General features: G+C 40.5%; 1 protein-coding gene across 1 annotated transcript in view; it reads left to right on the top strand.

Moving 5' to 3' along the window:
• LOC139659946 (cadherin-22-like) overlaps nt 1-15,944 on the top strand; it is an 81,471-nt gene that overhangs the window by 53,048 nt on the left and 12,479 nt on the right. The window contains 1 exon segment of the mRNA XM_071537968.1: nt 4,931-5,052. Within this exon segment, the coding sequence (XP_071394069.1) occupies nt 4,931-5,052 (122 nt within the window).

The following is a 15,944-nucleotide window of genomic DNA, read 5'->3' as shown; positions in this document are numbered from 1 at the left end:
ATGACGACTTTATGACAGTGCTTGGTGTCTGTGCCCTAGGATTGACCCAGACTACGCAACCGCAAGAAAAAATGCCAAATGTCAATCAGTGCATTCGTCTCTAGGGACAAAGTAAAGAGGTATTAGTTCAAGTACAAGTACAGGCAGACTGCACCGTACATTCACGCTGATATCCCACCACTCAAACACACACACAGTCATACTGTACACACTTGCACACCTACATGCACACAGGGAACATGTCCTACAATTCACCCAATTAAAAGTAACAACTGCAAGCATCTCTTCCTGCAGACATTGTCGCTGAAGAGCAGGGAACAGCCTCTCTTCTGTACAGTACTTCTCTCCCTGCCAGAGAACAGAGAACCTCCTGAGTACCAGGAGTAGCATTTAACTGCACTGTCACTAGCCAGGGTACTCCTACTACCCAACAGACTTCTGTCACCATAGAAACATATCGGGCAAGTTAGAGTGACATATAATTTTCGAGAACTGATAGCAAGTATGATATCACATTGCAAAACTGCTTTTTTACCCAGACAGGTAGGTGGAAAAAAGAGCATCGCCCCGAGGGCAAAAAGATACCGAAGTAGTTGGAAAGTCTTTATCTGTTGCAGTGTTGCAGGGAAGAGACATTTTCTACAGCGCAACTTTTCTCCCTCGCTGCCTGGCAAACAAAGGCAGACTGTTTGATTATTACTGTGTTTGAACATTTTTTTTTTCTCTCCGCCTCCAAATGAATCACACACAGACTTGTTGCAATGTCGTGAAAGGAGATAAGTGACTCTTTTTAATCAAAGTTGGAGAAATGTGAAAGGAGAATGGATCAAGAGAGCAGGACAGGTCCCATTTGCAAAGAACAATACATGGCTGCCATTAAAGTGGGGAAGAGTCAAAATGAGAAATAAAATTTGTTATACAAAGCACAGAACAGGGGATGATTTGTGTTTAAGAATTTTGTGAGGATCACAGACGGGGAAGAGGGCTGTGTTTGAATGAATGTGGTAATGCTATTCTAATGTGGAGGGAGTCTGTTTACATGGATGGGGAAACACAGTGATGTGTAATGACGGAGCAGAGCTGGTGACCTGGCTGATGCGTTCTGCTGGGCCGTCCGTCATTACGTAATCACTCACATGTCCTTACTGTCAGCGTAGTTGCTGAGGAGGAGGAGGAAGATTGGACTCTTTCAGTTTTGTTTGTTTGTTTGCTCGGTCATCCGTACATCGAACGCGATATCTCAAGACACCACTGACCGAGACTTGGGGAAATCATGCATCCCACCACTGCTTTCCAGCAAATACACTGATTAGCCCAAGGGGGGGAACTACATTGTTTGCTTGTTCATCCATGTGTCACACACAATGTCTCAATCACCCACTGATTGGATTTTGATGAAACTTGAGGAAATGGTGTGTCTCACCACTGTGTCAAAATTGCAGATTTTAAAATTACATTGATTGGCCCAGAGGGGGACTCTGTCATTTGTGGGGGGTGTGACATCTATACATGTTTACACCCATAATGTCTTTGAGTCTATGGTGCTAGTGCAAGTATTGTTTTTCCATTGTGGAGAAAGAATTTTTATTGTTAATATAATTTTATTTAATTTATATTTTATTTTATTCTTCGTTACCTTTTTTTATACTCTGTTCTCCAACCTACGCTTCTATTCTTTGTTGGTGTAAAGGCCCAATTTTGGGGATCAAAAATTGCATCTTATCTGAATTAATTTCTAATCTGTCAGTGTCCTGTGTGAACCTTTTATATGCCCCCAAAAAACATAAGTATAGATAAATGTTTATCTTCCCACTGAGAACCATGCACTTTGGCACATTTTCCAGTATACTGCTGTTTTTACTGTGTTCAAAGTACCATGAAATGTTCTCTACTGTACATATGGGGGACATTTTCAGCTGTCAGTTTCATAGCAAACGAAAAAGCAAAATTGGAATTAAGAGATTCTGGCTGGACACTGGCGAGTCTGTGCAATACTGAAACTATACCACTGAAGAAAAATGATTGTAATACTTTGTAACCTCTGTGCCCGCATTGCTGGGCCTCTGGCTCAGTTGAGAGACCAGAAGCAGACAGAGTAGAGTACATTCATACCCTCATTTCCCTCCTGACAAAAGTGACATTTTAAAACAAACTGTTTCCTCCGGCAAAGAAGCTGAACCATTTGGTCACAAGCGGTATGACACCCCTGACACACACCCACACACATGCATGCATGCGCTCATGCACGGATACGCACACATGCACACACACACACATTCTCTGTCTGTCTTCCCTGAAGTTATGTCAGGATAATTCAATGCCTGAGAGATCTACTGTACCGTGGTTATGAAAGATTCCCAACAGCTGGTGAGTGTCGAACAGATGTAGAGCATGCCAATAATCTGTTGAAATCCTTTTATTCTTCCTCTGTATCTGAAGACAGATTTAGAACAGCGCCGCTTGTGCCAGCTGAATGAAACTGTCTCACTGGATAACTCTCTTTCCCCAAGGAGCGAGTAGGGGATTGGGGAGGGTATTGGGGAGGAGGAGGAGGGGGGGGTGCATTCCCATATTGTTTCATCTGTTTTCGATTCTGGGAATTGAAATGTAAAATGTATAACATCTGATGATTGCTGGTTTTCATTCCGGCGCGGCCGGGCCAGCAGTATAATATGAGGACTAAATTAGAAGATGAGGAAGAAGAGAGGAGATATCTAGAGCTGGTGGAGCTCTCTGTCCATTTATATTCTTGCTGCACAGGCAAAAAGCAGTCAATTAAAACCCTGCATTGATGTGAGGATTATGCTATTAGTTGAGACCAGCATTCTCATTAGCTGCTGTGCCACTGCTGGGCAGGACTTTGTAGCGAGATAGAGAGAGAGAGTGTTTGAGAATCTGCCCGCATTGGTCTGTCGATTATTGGTTTGTCTGGCTGTCTCTGGTCAGCCTGTCTTTTCTGTCTTTTTTTTAATCTGTCTATTGCTCTACTTGTATGCCAGCTGTCAATGGTTCTATCTGTCGTATGGTCAGCTGGACTCTCGGTCAGTCTGGTGTTCTAGTGTCAGTTTGGCTGGATAGTAGTCTTTTGTCTGGCTGGCTGTTATCAACCTCTGTCTGTCTGTTGGCCTGTCTTTTTGTCACTTGGGTTTGCCTGTCTGTCTGTCTGTCTGTCTCTCTGTGTGTTTGTCTCTCTGGCGATCAGTTTTTCTGGTGTCGGTTTTTTTGGTTTTGTCTCTTTAGTATCAGCCTGTATTTTGGAGTCAGTCAGACCAGACTGCCTAAGGTTGAAAACACACATTGCATAGTATGTATTGGGTAAATGTCAATGGATGCATGTTGTTATTCTCTCTGTGTGAAGTGGCACTCAAAATGCGTGAAGTGCATTAACTGGGTGGCGACAGCTGTTGAATGTATACTGTTTTATTTATAAGCTGTGTACTCTAATTAACCAGGATAACGGAACCAACACTTGAGGTAACTGGATCACTCATTTAAAGAGGAGAAAGAGCTCTCTCTCTCTCTCTCTCTCTTTCTCTCTCTCTCTCTCTCTCTCTCTCTCTCTCTCTCTCTCTCTCTCTCTCTCTCTCTCTCTCTCACTAGGGGCCCCAGGCTCCCTGCCGTACTATACATGGTGTTTCACGAGCAAAATGGAAACTCCTTCAGACATTATCATATGATTAAGAATGGGAATTAAGATTCAAGGAGAAGTAGAGCTAATTTGAAGTGGGTTTTGATTGTACTAATTATATAATCTTCTTCCCTCCCACGTTTACATTCTGGCCCATTAAGAAAAGTGTCTTGAGAGTCTGGTGTGGTATTATTCCACTTGTTTTATCTAGTTAAAAATGACATGAAGAACTAAATTACAGCATGACATTTGCAATATTATCAAATGCATTTATTTGTCATTATCATCTTACCAAGACGTGCCTGTTGCACTCAAACTATTAAACAGCAATACTACAGTCCTCATTATTGGATAGTGAGGACCTGGGAATGAAAATGGGTTCTTTGGTGCCATTTTCATGTCACTCACTGGTGCCAGGAAGTGTTATTCAGGTAATGGGGGTAATTTGAGGAGGCATTAGATTAAAACCCTCCAGCACTTAGCCACATCGCCAAAGCAACTGTCTGCTTCATTGTGGAAAATTACATCCATCTGAATGGTGAAATGAGCCTTTATTTCTCATGTTATAACCAAAAAGAACCATCTTGGAGGACTGAAATTGACAATTTCAGTAGTTTACTTCCCTGGCTTGTTTTAGAGCAATTTATACCAGTATATGAGGCTCATGTGACTCAGTGTTTTCCATACCTTAATGTCCTTATATAGTTATTTTATTGAAGTTGAAAGTCAGAAACATTCATATCACAGTGAAAGATTAAATCCCATCAGGACCCTCAGTCCTGTCTGCTTTACACCATTTACCTTTCAAACTTCTTTGTGGCTCACTAGGGAAATAGCTTGATAGTGTGTGGCACCTTACACTGTGTGAAAATCAGTTTATTCTCATGAATGTGTAATGAGTATGTACTGTGATGCAGTGATAGTAGTGATTGTGGCTATAGATGAAGTAGCAGTATTAAAAACCAGTGAAATGACACCATGACAGATAGTAACATTTACAACTATACATGTATATAAATGTATATACTGTATATATACACAGTATATTTTCCTTAATTGGACCTATGTATTCTGATGAAGGCTTATGTCAAAATGCATTAGTGTGATATGGCCATCAATAAAAACATGGTATAATGGTGGTCAACTCTTGCATTTTCTAAAAACAAATCTTGGTTTTAATGGCACTGCTGTGTTTTTCATGGATTTTTTGGGAAGTCGGTTTATAGTTCTTGGCAGCAAAAACATATAAAAATGTATCTAGACAGAGTTGGCAGACAAGTTTTCTTTCTTTTTCTCCTGCAGATAACCACACCATGGCATCCCATTCAGCAGTGAGTATTCGTATCCTGGATGTAAATGACAACCCTCCTGAACTGGCCACACCGTACGAAGCCTCTATATGCGAAGATGCCAAGCCTGGTCAGGTACGTTTTTCATAATATAAAATCAGAATTACTAAATCTGATCACATCTAAGTTTACTGTATGTGTGTGTGTTGTTGTTGTGTGTGAGAGAGAGAGAATGTATGTAGTTTGTTGGCAAATATCAAGCAGAATGCTTGGTGGCTAGGAGAATAGGAGATTCTTTTATTAGCCCCTCGCCCCCCACCTGATCTGGATTTCCCCTCCAAACATCTTGGCTGGCCAAGCTGGTTGCAGCTTATCACAAATTGCGTCCTTGTTTCTGTGAGAGGCAACAGCTACAGTTATGCTATCACTTGTATACATAAAGCTTCTTCTTATATATATTATATGTTTATACAAACCTGTGAATCGAGCCTTTGGTCATGCTTCGACATGCTGAAAACTGATGCTGTTCAGCTCGGAGTATCATGTCCAGAGAACTGAAGGGATCTGGAATTTTCGGGCCAAAAACGTGAAAAGGAGTTCTGTGAATCTGCACTCGATTGCTCTTCCTCAACGACCAGGATGTGTGTCTCAGTAAACTGAAATTGAATTGCAAGAACTGAATTGAATTGTGAGAACTGAATACAGTTTCAGAGCAAATTAATTGAATTTCATAATATTACATTCAGTTTCAAGTTTATTGGAATTCAGTTTCAAACTAATAAATTCAATTTCAAATTATGCTATTCAGATTCAGTTTTTCAGTGCAGTTATTCAAGTTTAACAATACAAATTCAAATATAAATAATTCAATTTCAGTTTCTAGTGACACATATTTCTGCCCATAAAAGGGTTTCTGTAGGCTGGACTAGTATCTTCTTTTCCCATTATCTTTGATTTACACAACAACATTTGATTCCATTAGGTGCAAGGAAATCTTTGGGTACATGCAGCATGAGGGGTCTTGAAATCTGTGTAGAACAACCAGCAATCACCTTGTCATTGTTATTCTTTTTTGTTTATTTTCTTCTTATTGCCCTAGCCAATCACCTTCTTCTCTTGTCAGAACTGTTTCATTATTGCTGTATTTCTGGTTTGGACCATTTTCAATTGGACAGCATGATATATCTGACTCTTTGTCCCAAAGGCAATTTATAAACTCAGCTTTTGGACACAGGTACAATTTGCCAAAGAGTGTTGGTGCCAGAAAGAAACTAAATTTTTTCCAAAGATGGATTTTCTCTGTTTCTTCATGCTGGATGCAGATTAAAAGTCAGCTGGATGAATACTTCGCTGATTTCAATGTTGGATTTTTGTAGAAGTCAGCAATGTGTTTGGTTAAACTAAAGAATGGATTCAGGATAAAAGGTTTTCTGCATGCCATTTCACAAGGGGCTTGCCATGCAAGACATCAAGTCTTTCATCTGTTACATAGGCTACAATTACAGTATACACAAATTTAGTTCTACCTGGGATGGTTCTGTACTTCCTTTTTGTTATACCATATCAGGCATACAGTGATACAATAATTACTGCAGATTGAATTATAAATTCATAAACCACAAGGTCGTGAACTCTAAGAGAACAGTTGGTGTAACTAAGGAACAACAGCTACGAGCAAAATTAAATTCTAGACTTTTATGTGCACCATTACCCAACACTATTCAAACAGTGGGAGGCTGTCTGGAAAATCAAGACAGTCAATACCATGGTGGTTTCCAATCCAATACGAGACCAGATCCTCCCACTGATCACCATTAAAAATGGACAGAGTCATTAGGGTATTTTATTCTCCTTACCCAGTCAACAGGCCCTGGGCTCAGTTGGACCCAATTATCATGTGCAGAGCAAAGGAATAATTAAAAAAGCAAGGCTTTAAAGTGGGCCTCCATGCTGGAAGCTGCATTTACATGTGTAATGAGGCTGAGGCCTCCCCTCCCCTTGATCCACAGACTCTTAACCACTTATAGCCCCTCTGTGCCTCTGCAACACGGCCCGCCTGCGCCTCTCTAGAACATTGTCTGGTCTGATCTCGCTCACTCCCACCTCGCTCCCTCTTCCATCTGCAAGAGCCCACATTAACCTTCAACTCCTAATCACATAGAGACGATTAGTCTTCCAGCAAAAGATCATTGCTGGCTCCCAGCATTGTAAAAGAAAAGGTTCTTTAATGCTCTCATTAGAGAGAAATGCAGTTAAATATTTCACACTGTAATTATGGTCCAAAGGAAGAGAGAGATGTCATTTGAAGGTACATATTGTAAAGGAGAATATGAAGTTGTATCAGTTTTGCTATCTATCTATCTATCTATCTATCAGTCTATCTGTCTATCTATCTATCTATCTATCTATCTATCTCTTCTCATTTGTTCTGGCTCTCTTTGTATCTCAGATACAACCTGTGATTTTTTTTTTTTTTTCTCTATTCCTTGCAGTCTCTTTTTGTGTGTTGTTCTGGGGAGTTCTGTTGGAGTTGACTGCTGAGATTGAATGAAAATGTGTTAGCCTTGGGTCAGAGGCTTTCTAACGTTCATTTTCAGCCCCAGGGGTAACCGCAGGGGGGCATGTGAGAAACAATTTTCTCCTCCATGTTTTTTTCAGAATAATATAACAACAACTGGTTTTCAGTAGTTGTTGTTGTTTGTTGTCAGTCACTGCATCTTTACCTTTGAAAAAATGAAATGAGAGGTGTGAAAAAAAACAATAATTTGGGTCCAGGGATTTGCCGTGTCCGCCCTGGTGCCTCAGAGCTGTATGTTCTACTTTTTATAGCAGGGATAGAGCCTTTCTATTGATGGATTCAAACCCGGAGGGAAAAATGAATCAGCGAATCAATTCATTAATGAATTACTCATATAAATGCCATATAGATGCGTTGGCGCTTGATGAGATAGATTCTTCCAATAGAAAGAGACCAATAAAAGATTAGTTAATGACGCACAGCCGCATAAACAGTGCTATATGAAAAAAAGTTGCCTTGCTGCCAGAAGTCAGCTTAATACCAGTAGGACTCCAGAGTGTTTCTTTAGTCACATTTTGCCACGCTTTTTTCCAGTATTACCACTTTCTGAAATGTTGATTCATAAGAAAATCTGAACTGCTGTCACTTTGCCCTGGTCTCTCTTGATAGTTGTTTGGAAAAAAGTTCTTTGGAAACTGTCTGTGCAGTATGGTCAAATCACGCGTTCAAGCTAGTACTCTTAACTAGAGTTCAAATTGCAGTAACCTGATGTTTTAGCCAGAACTAAATGCATTTTACTTTGGCACAAATACAGTCTATACACACATTGTCCAAATGTAATAAACACAGAGCAGCAAACTGTCACAGGTAAAAAATAATCTATGTCCAGTTTATAATTATTTGTCAGGTTAATAATAATCCATATTGGCCATAAGCTTGGAAAAAGATTTTTAAAACAAGTGTCACAACACTTTTGTCACAATTTATAGCCCTGTTTGACATTCTGGAAGTTGTTCACATTGTGCACAATGTGTTCTGAAATTATTTTTAACTAAGCAAAAATGCTACACCTGTAACATTACCCAGGCAAGCCAGCAAGCTAAAGGCTGCATTTCAATATATGGAAATATGGTAATCACGAGCACAGATTAATGACCCAATAAAGTGGTAAATATTACTGGGAAGTGGAAATTTCCCAGTAATATACTGTATATCTTGCAGAGATGTTAGGGTTAGAGCATTGAAGCCATGTCAACAATTGATAGTAAAAGTAATGTTTTATGTTATTATTTGGCTTTCTTTGAATAAATAATGATTACATACTGATTAAATAATTAGTACTGCACAAATGCAACTTTTGGCTGATAAATTACTTAAAACATCATTATCATGCCTGATGCACATTTACTTCTCCTTACTCTGCCTCTGCAGCAGGAAGTAGCTCTGTGCCACTTGGTTCCTGAACTAAAACAGCCACAAAAATACTGCTTTTGTTATGGGGTCGATTTTGCCATTATTTCCAACCAAAGCACTTGAATACGTGTCAAGTCATATTTCTGACTTCCTGACTCAGAAAAAGGAGCACTTCAAAGCAGCATAAGTGAGGAAGCTGTGTGGCCTATCATTTTCTTTTAGTATTTTGGAACCAATTTTGGATTCACTGTGCGTGCATATTGACCTGTTGATTTATAAAATACAAATGAATGCACTATGTAATAACGGAGCCCTATTTCATCAGTCAGACAAGACAGTACATTGATCACTAATATAAAACAGCCAATTACTTAAATTTACAGTTGGCCCATTGCCTACTTTGATTCTCTATCAAATAAACTATTGCAGAGATTTGCCCTTCCATTAGCAAGCATCATTTGATTTGGTTGCATGTGAAATTCATTACCTATTGTTGCACATTCTCTGTTCATCCAATTGATGCAACACAATGACACGATCTAGGCACAACTACATTAATTTCAACAAGCAAGATATTTCAATAGGCAGCATAATTATTCAAGCATAGATATTGCTATGAAATCCATAGACATAAGTAAAACACGGCTCTCTACTATTGCATGCTTTTCCAAGGTGTCCTCTTACCATAGAATATAAAGGCCAGGGTCAACTTCATAATATCAAGCAGCTGAGGGCTATAGTCTGATATGCTGAAGTGTTTTGATGTCTACTGCTTCCCAGAATGCACTTATTTATTCAGTAAATGAAACTGCCATAGGAGGAGCCTAGAGGTATAAGCAACAGCCAGCAGATGTTTGCGTGTAAAATGAGCTTCAATTTTGTTTCAGTTCCCCAGAATGCTGTTAATCAATTTGGAAACTTGGACAGGGCAACGGCTCTCGGAAATAGGCATAATTACCTCCATTTTTCTTTCACCTGGCATAGAAGTCAAACATTGGCTAGCTGCCCTATTTTGCCCTGTGCATGTGCTTCTCTACCCAGAGAACATGCACTTTGCTCACTTGGTCTGGCCTCTATGAATACAAAATGTGAAGTTAGAGAGGGCTATTACTGCTTTGTTAAATGTCTAGCATTTTTCACCTTCTTTAAAGGCCCCCTACAGTGGCAGAATTAATTAGAGCCCAACCCAACACCTGTTATTTTTCGAATGAATCAACTGTCAAATTGCTTGGCTCAAGATTCAAAACATCACACAGTAGAGTGGTTGTCTGTTCCATGTTGCCATTGCAAATCAGCCAAAACCCACCCGCTGGGGATTATCAGTATCACATGATTGATAGCAGTACTTGATTATAGCTAATTATAAGCAAACACTAATTTATTTTATACCTAAATCGTTCAATCAAGCTGTCAGTGATGCAACAAGGCATATATATAAGTTTTTTGTTTTTTTCCTCCATTGAAGTAGCCCTTAATGAACAGTTTTGTGTGTGTGTGTGTGTGTGTGTGTGTGTGTGTGTGTGTGTGTCTGAGCGACTCCTGAGGTGTTGTTTATTTGTTATGTGGTGGCTCTCTATAGTGCTTTTCTTACCCACAGCTGTGGAGGTTGATGTTGATATAGTGTTGCTGGTTTTGTGTGGATATATCATCTCAAGACACAGAGAAAACTACATAGGGCTTTTTTTTCTGTGGTTATAGTTTCAGCTTTGTCCTCACACCAAGCTCACTCGTGCTCTGTTTTGCACAAAATACATCACAAACACAGACATACAAAAGCAAACATGCGTGCAAACACACATACATACATATGTGTTCATGCACGCACGCAAACACACACCGATCACTGTCAAACTCTAACATATGTCAGATCAACCCCCATTTTCCAAGCTAATGAGGAGCTCTCCATTGTCTCCTGTTGTGTGCTGTGTGTTATCAGCCAGTCTCGCTCATGGAGTGTCAGCTTCCTGGCTCAGGTCTAGTTTTTGGTGGAACCACAGAGAAAATCAGATTAGCCTAAGCCTTTTAACTGTGGTTGGGTTTGATCCCATTTGAGAGTTGGCAACACAACGTATTTTGTTTGTGTTTAGAGGCAGAGTGCATGTGGTGGGAGGGAGGGGGGGTGGCTGAGAAGTAAATAAAAAACGGGTGACACAGGCTAAGCAGCTTTGGCTCGGGGACACAGTTCAAGCCAGGGGCATGACACAAAGTGGCAAATAGCTTCTCACCTTTTATTTACGGGGGCCTTTTAGGGGTCTCATGCAGGTCGACCTTTAGAGATGGAGAAAAAAGAAAAGCAGAGTGACTTAAAGACAGAAAGAGATAGAGAGATAAAATGAAATAAAATAAAGAGTGCAGGAGGTAAAATGCAGTTTGGATATACACCTGATAGCATACAGTACATGTGCACAACCATGCATTAATGCTCAAATAGGTGGGTGTATGCCAAACACCCACCTAATCTATTTTTGCGCATTAATTACAGGTTTATCTACCTATCTATCTATCTATCTATCTATCTATTTATCTATCTATCTATCTTGAAGGGTAGAATTGTTAATGGAAAATTATCTTTCCACAGCTTTCATATTCTAGTGTGTACAGACCATACACATTTAAGGAAATCATCTACAGTTTAAAAATAATGTTTAGCTGTCATGCAATCTTTGTCGTTATATCAAGGCTTTTGTCAGTTCGAGAAAAAATGTTGGACATTTAAAGATTTTAACATATTCTGCCATTGCATTTATTGTAAGTCACTCTGGATAACAGCGTTAGGTAAATGCATAAAATGCAAATGTAAAAATGTATTATTCCAATTTAATTTACATATACAAAACCAGCAGCGGAGCGATCTGGCATCATAGGGACAGCTATGCTCAAATTCCTGATTGCGCCTTAAAGGTTTTCAGATGCAATTCAGCTTAACTGCCACCATTTAGTTGTGTATTGGATATGTCAAAAATAACGCAAATCATGGCCCCAGTTATACTATTGTACATCATTATAGTTCACAAGCTTTGCAATCTCTCAAATCCCTTCTTGATTTCTGTCGTTCTGCATCCATGTCCTGATTGGCCCATTTTTCCTATATGCTGCACCTCTCTGACAGACACGTGAACACAATCTCAGCCTCTCAGCCCATTCCTCGCCCACCCCGTGGTATTTATCTGACTGGATGCGGAGGGACAGATATCATATAGTGCCGTGTGTGCAGAAAAAAGGGCTGGGTGGGAAGCCAAATACTAAGTATGGCCCGGGGTAACGGAGGCCTGTCAGCTCTGCCGTGCCGTCTCACAGCTGGCCGAGTGGGTCACTGCGACAGATCACCTCAGCCTGGACACCCCACCCCCACCCCCCCACCCACCTCCAACCCCTGGGAGTCCATTTGAAATGGCTAAATGTTAGGCCTGTCTGAAACACACACACATAAACACGCTTACTCACCCCATGCACATGCATACACACATACAGACACTCACACAAACAAGTGCATGCCCCCCCAACACACACATACACACACACACACACACACACACACACACACACACGCACGCACGCGCGCACAGGCACACACTGGAGCGAGCCAACACAACCGAGGCATTAAACCCAGACAGACTCACAGTTTTGCCAGACAATATTTGATGAGTTGTGTAGGAGACTGACTGAGTGACTCATCTGTTCTAGTCACCAAAATGCCCTTTCCTTTTGTCTCTCCAATGTTAATGCTGAATCAGACAGACAAACAAGTAGATGAATACAGGCACTCCAACAGTGCTTCCATTTTTGAGCTCTTCTCAGACTTGAATTATTCCACCAATATTTTTCAACATTTAATCCTGTTCGCATTCATTTTTATGGCTTAATCTGAAGGCCCAAATGCACTGGATGCAACTTTTGACGCATATCATTTGACGCACCTCGTTTGACGCTGATGTACTGCAAATCTCCCATTTGCACTTTGCCACCGCTATGGGTAATATATTTTATTGTGATATAAATTCTATAAACTGGTATACAGTCTCTTTATTAAATAAGACTTTACAAACTAGGCGACTTGATGAGCTGGCTATGGGTGCTAATTAAAAAATCCAAAAACACACTGTAATATATGACTGCAAATTAGAAATTTATCAAAAAAATATGCATTATAACAGAGACATGCCTATTTAGATAATTACAATATAAGTTGAGAATATTGCCCCCTTTTTTTTTTTTTTCTTTTGCACTACGGCTCCAGAACCAGATAAATATCCCTGCTGGTCCTCAGTTGACGCTGCCAAGTCAAACTGGTGATGCTTTCAGTGTTTGTGGCTTTAGAGACGAGCTTCTCTCAGCTCATTTTAAAGAGTTCTGTTTTTTTTAACTTCCCCGCCACCCTCGTGAAGTGGTTGATTTCTGCTGCGAAAGAGAAAGCAGCCACCCTCTCACGACCTTGACCCGCCAAACACCTCTTCCGCAGATGGGCTACTTTTGGGAAAGTCTCCCCTTCCAGCTTTCCAGAGATGCTAGAGATTTAAGGGGGTCAGACAAGGGGACCATTAGATAGAAATCTAATTAGGTGATTGTGCTTGAGGGAGCTTCGCTAGCTGCTCGATAAACTCCCACACACTCCTCTCTCATTTCCCTCTCTTGCTTCACTCTCTTTCTCTCCCTCAGTGGTTTGCGCTCGCCCTGAGACGCCGCCTGAGAGTTTCCCTGCTGAGGGCACAGTCACAGAACGCAGATCAAGACTTGCTCGCTACATCCTCGCTGCCGTTCATATTTCTTCAAAGAAAGGAGTAGATTCATCCCTCGACTGATAATAAAGCTGGTGTTTATAGTGTGTCCTCTCTCCTCATTACTCTTTTACCTTCAGACTGAAAAAAAAACAGGAGAGGGCTTAGTTCAAAGAGTGGAGAGGAGATACAGTCGGGCCTTGGCTGTTTTGGCATACAGCACACTCAGCTGTATTTTTAATATATCACTGTGGATTGACTGAATACGTGGTATGCTAGGGAGGAGGAGAAGTTGTCTTTCGCACCGCAGGTGGTTTACATCATTATATGTCTTGTCTCGGCTTTGTCTGTGTGTGTGTGTGTGTGTGTGTGTGTGTGTGTGTGTGTGTGTGTGCGTGTGCGTGTGTGTGTGTGTGTGTGTGTGTGTGTGTGTGTAGGTGTGTGTGCGTGTGTGTGTGTGTGCATGCGCAGACATGTACAGGAAGCACCAAGATGCAGTCCAAAATAACTGAATTCTAAAAAGAACGTATATACAGTATTTCTTTGAAGTATAACTATTTAGTGAGAGTTTGTTAGCTCCTACACAGTTTATTTAGCCTCTACCCTCCTTATCTTTCTCTTTCCAAACAAAACAAAAAAGTATATTCAGTTCTGTAAAATGAGAACTATATATAGTGGCTCTACAGACAGCGGAGGTGAGTGAGCTCAATCACTCCCTTTTATTCATTTTATTCATTCATGATTAGTCATTTGACTTTGACTCTGATTAACATACAAAAGAAGCATGAGAAGATCCATTTTGACACATTTGCAACACAGCAGTAATAGAGTGTGATTGTATTTCTTCAAGGGCTGTCTGTCGTCAACACAATGTAATGTATCCAAAAAAAAAGAAAAAAAAGAAAAGCTTTTTTTTTCTTACAAAAACACATGGAAACTACTGCGTGACACAATCCAGACTATGGCTGAGTCGGCATATTATTAATTCTTTGGCTTCTAAACTCCTTCAGAGGAATACCGGGAATAGTTCCTAATTCATTTCCTCATGTTTCTCAAGTGCAGATTTTGCAGAGCAATAAGGAAAAGGTGTGTAATTTACCCTGAAATTGTTCCCTAGCGTTTTTGTAATTACACAGCAGGTCACATAGGCCCAAACAGCCACACTGAGCAGTGGGTATGACTAAGCCTGTTCTGTGTCTGTGATGATTACGTCAGTGATGAGGAGCTGTGTATGCTGAAGGTACAATTGTGGCCCGGAAGTGCGCTCAACAGTAGCTTAGTCACAGTAATGCATAGCCTCGGCTTATGCTCATAATTCAGATTTGTGTGCAATGCTGTAAATGAATGAGGCTGTCTAGCACAGACAGGCAACATGAGCTTAAATTCACACCATAAAACAAATATTTTTTATGTACAAGAAAGGTGTGCTGTATATCTACAGTATTCCATGCGTATGTATTGTTTGAATAATCAATTTGCAGCCGAGTGATGAATGAGGGACAGATTTTTCTGGAAAGGTAAGGTATGAGAGAGTGAGATACTCTAGAGGAGATAAATGCAAAGGACAAAGGAAGGCGGAAAGAGGGGCTCACAGTGACGAATAGAGAGAGCAGGCAGAAGAGGCAGAGAGGTGGAGGAGAAAAGATAGACAGAGGGAAGGGATCACTCTGGTAAACAAAGCTATGTTTAGCATTTCAAAAAGGCCATGCCCCTTAAAGAGGAGACAGCTACTGTAACAGCCCAGTAATAGTTTGATGTATTTCCTTAGTTCTTATCCGATACCAAGCTTTTGTGAGACCAGACAAAGGAAATTATGTCCATCGAACATCCAGCTTTAATCATCTTGAGAAGTGCCTCAGTTAATAGTAGTTCTGGGTGTTGTTTGTCATGTGTGTTTCTACAGATTTCTAACAGTGCCTCGTATGTGTGTGTGTGTGTGTGTTTGTGTTTGTGTGTGTAGGTGTGTGTGTGCGCGTGTGTGTGTGTGTGTATGTGTGTGTGTGTTTAGCAGAGAGAGAGAGAAAGAGGTATCCCGAAAATTCAGTCAGACTTTCTGCAAGATAAAACTTGTCTACCTTAACAACAGGAAAAAGAACATTGCTTGGGAGATTCAGTTAAAAAATCTCATTAGTATTTTGCTGACTTCCAAAACCAAAATGAATTCTGTGAGCCCTCTGACAAGGCTCTACAGTAATGAGAAAAGCCAGCAGTGGATTTTGGGGAGATTGCCTGCCTCAATGTATTGTCTCTTTTCCTGGTCTTCGACAAAGTGGACTCATCTGTTTCTAACTTGGCCCATGATCCTGCCGGTCTGCTATTGGGCTGCTGCCTTTTGAGCACAAGTAGTAAATTTTGCCTTTTTACGTTTCCTTTACATGTAA

Source organism: Centroberyx affinis, unplaced genomic scaffold, assembly GCF_046629955.1.
Source record: "Centroberyx affinis isolate AG114_WGS23_722 - 3 ecotype Tasmania unplaced genomic scaffold, CSIRO-AGI_Caff_v1 ptg003168l_1, whole genome shotgun sequence".
NCBI classification, from domain to species: Eukaryota; Metazoa; Chordata; class Actinopteri; order Beryciformes; family Berycidae; genus Centroberyx; species Centroberyx affinis.
The sequence above is the reverse complement of the archived record's forward strand: the minus strand, read 5'-3'. Positions and strand labels throughout refer to the sequence as shown.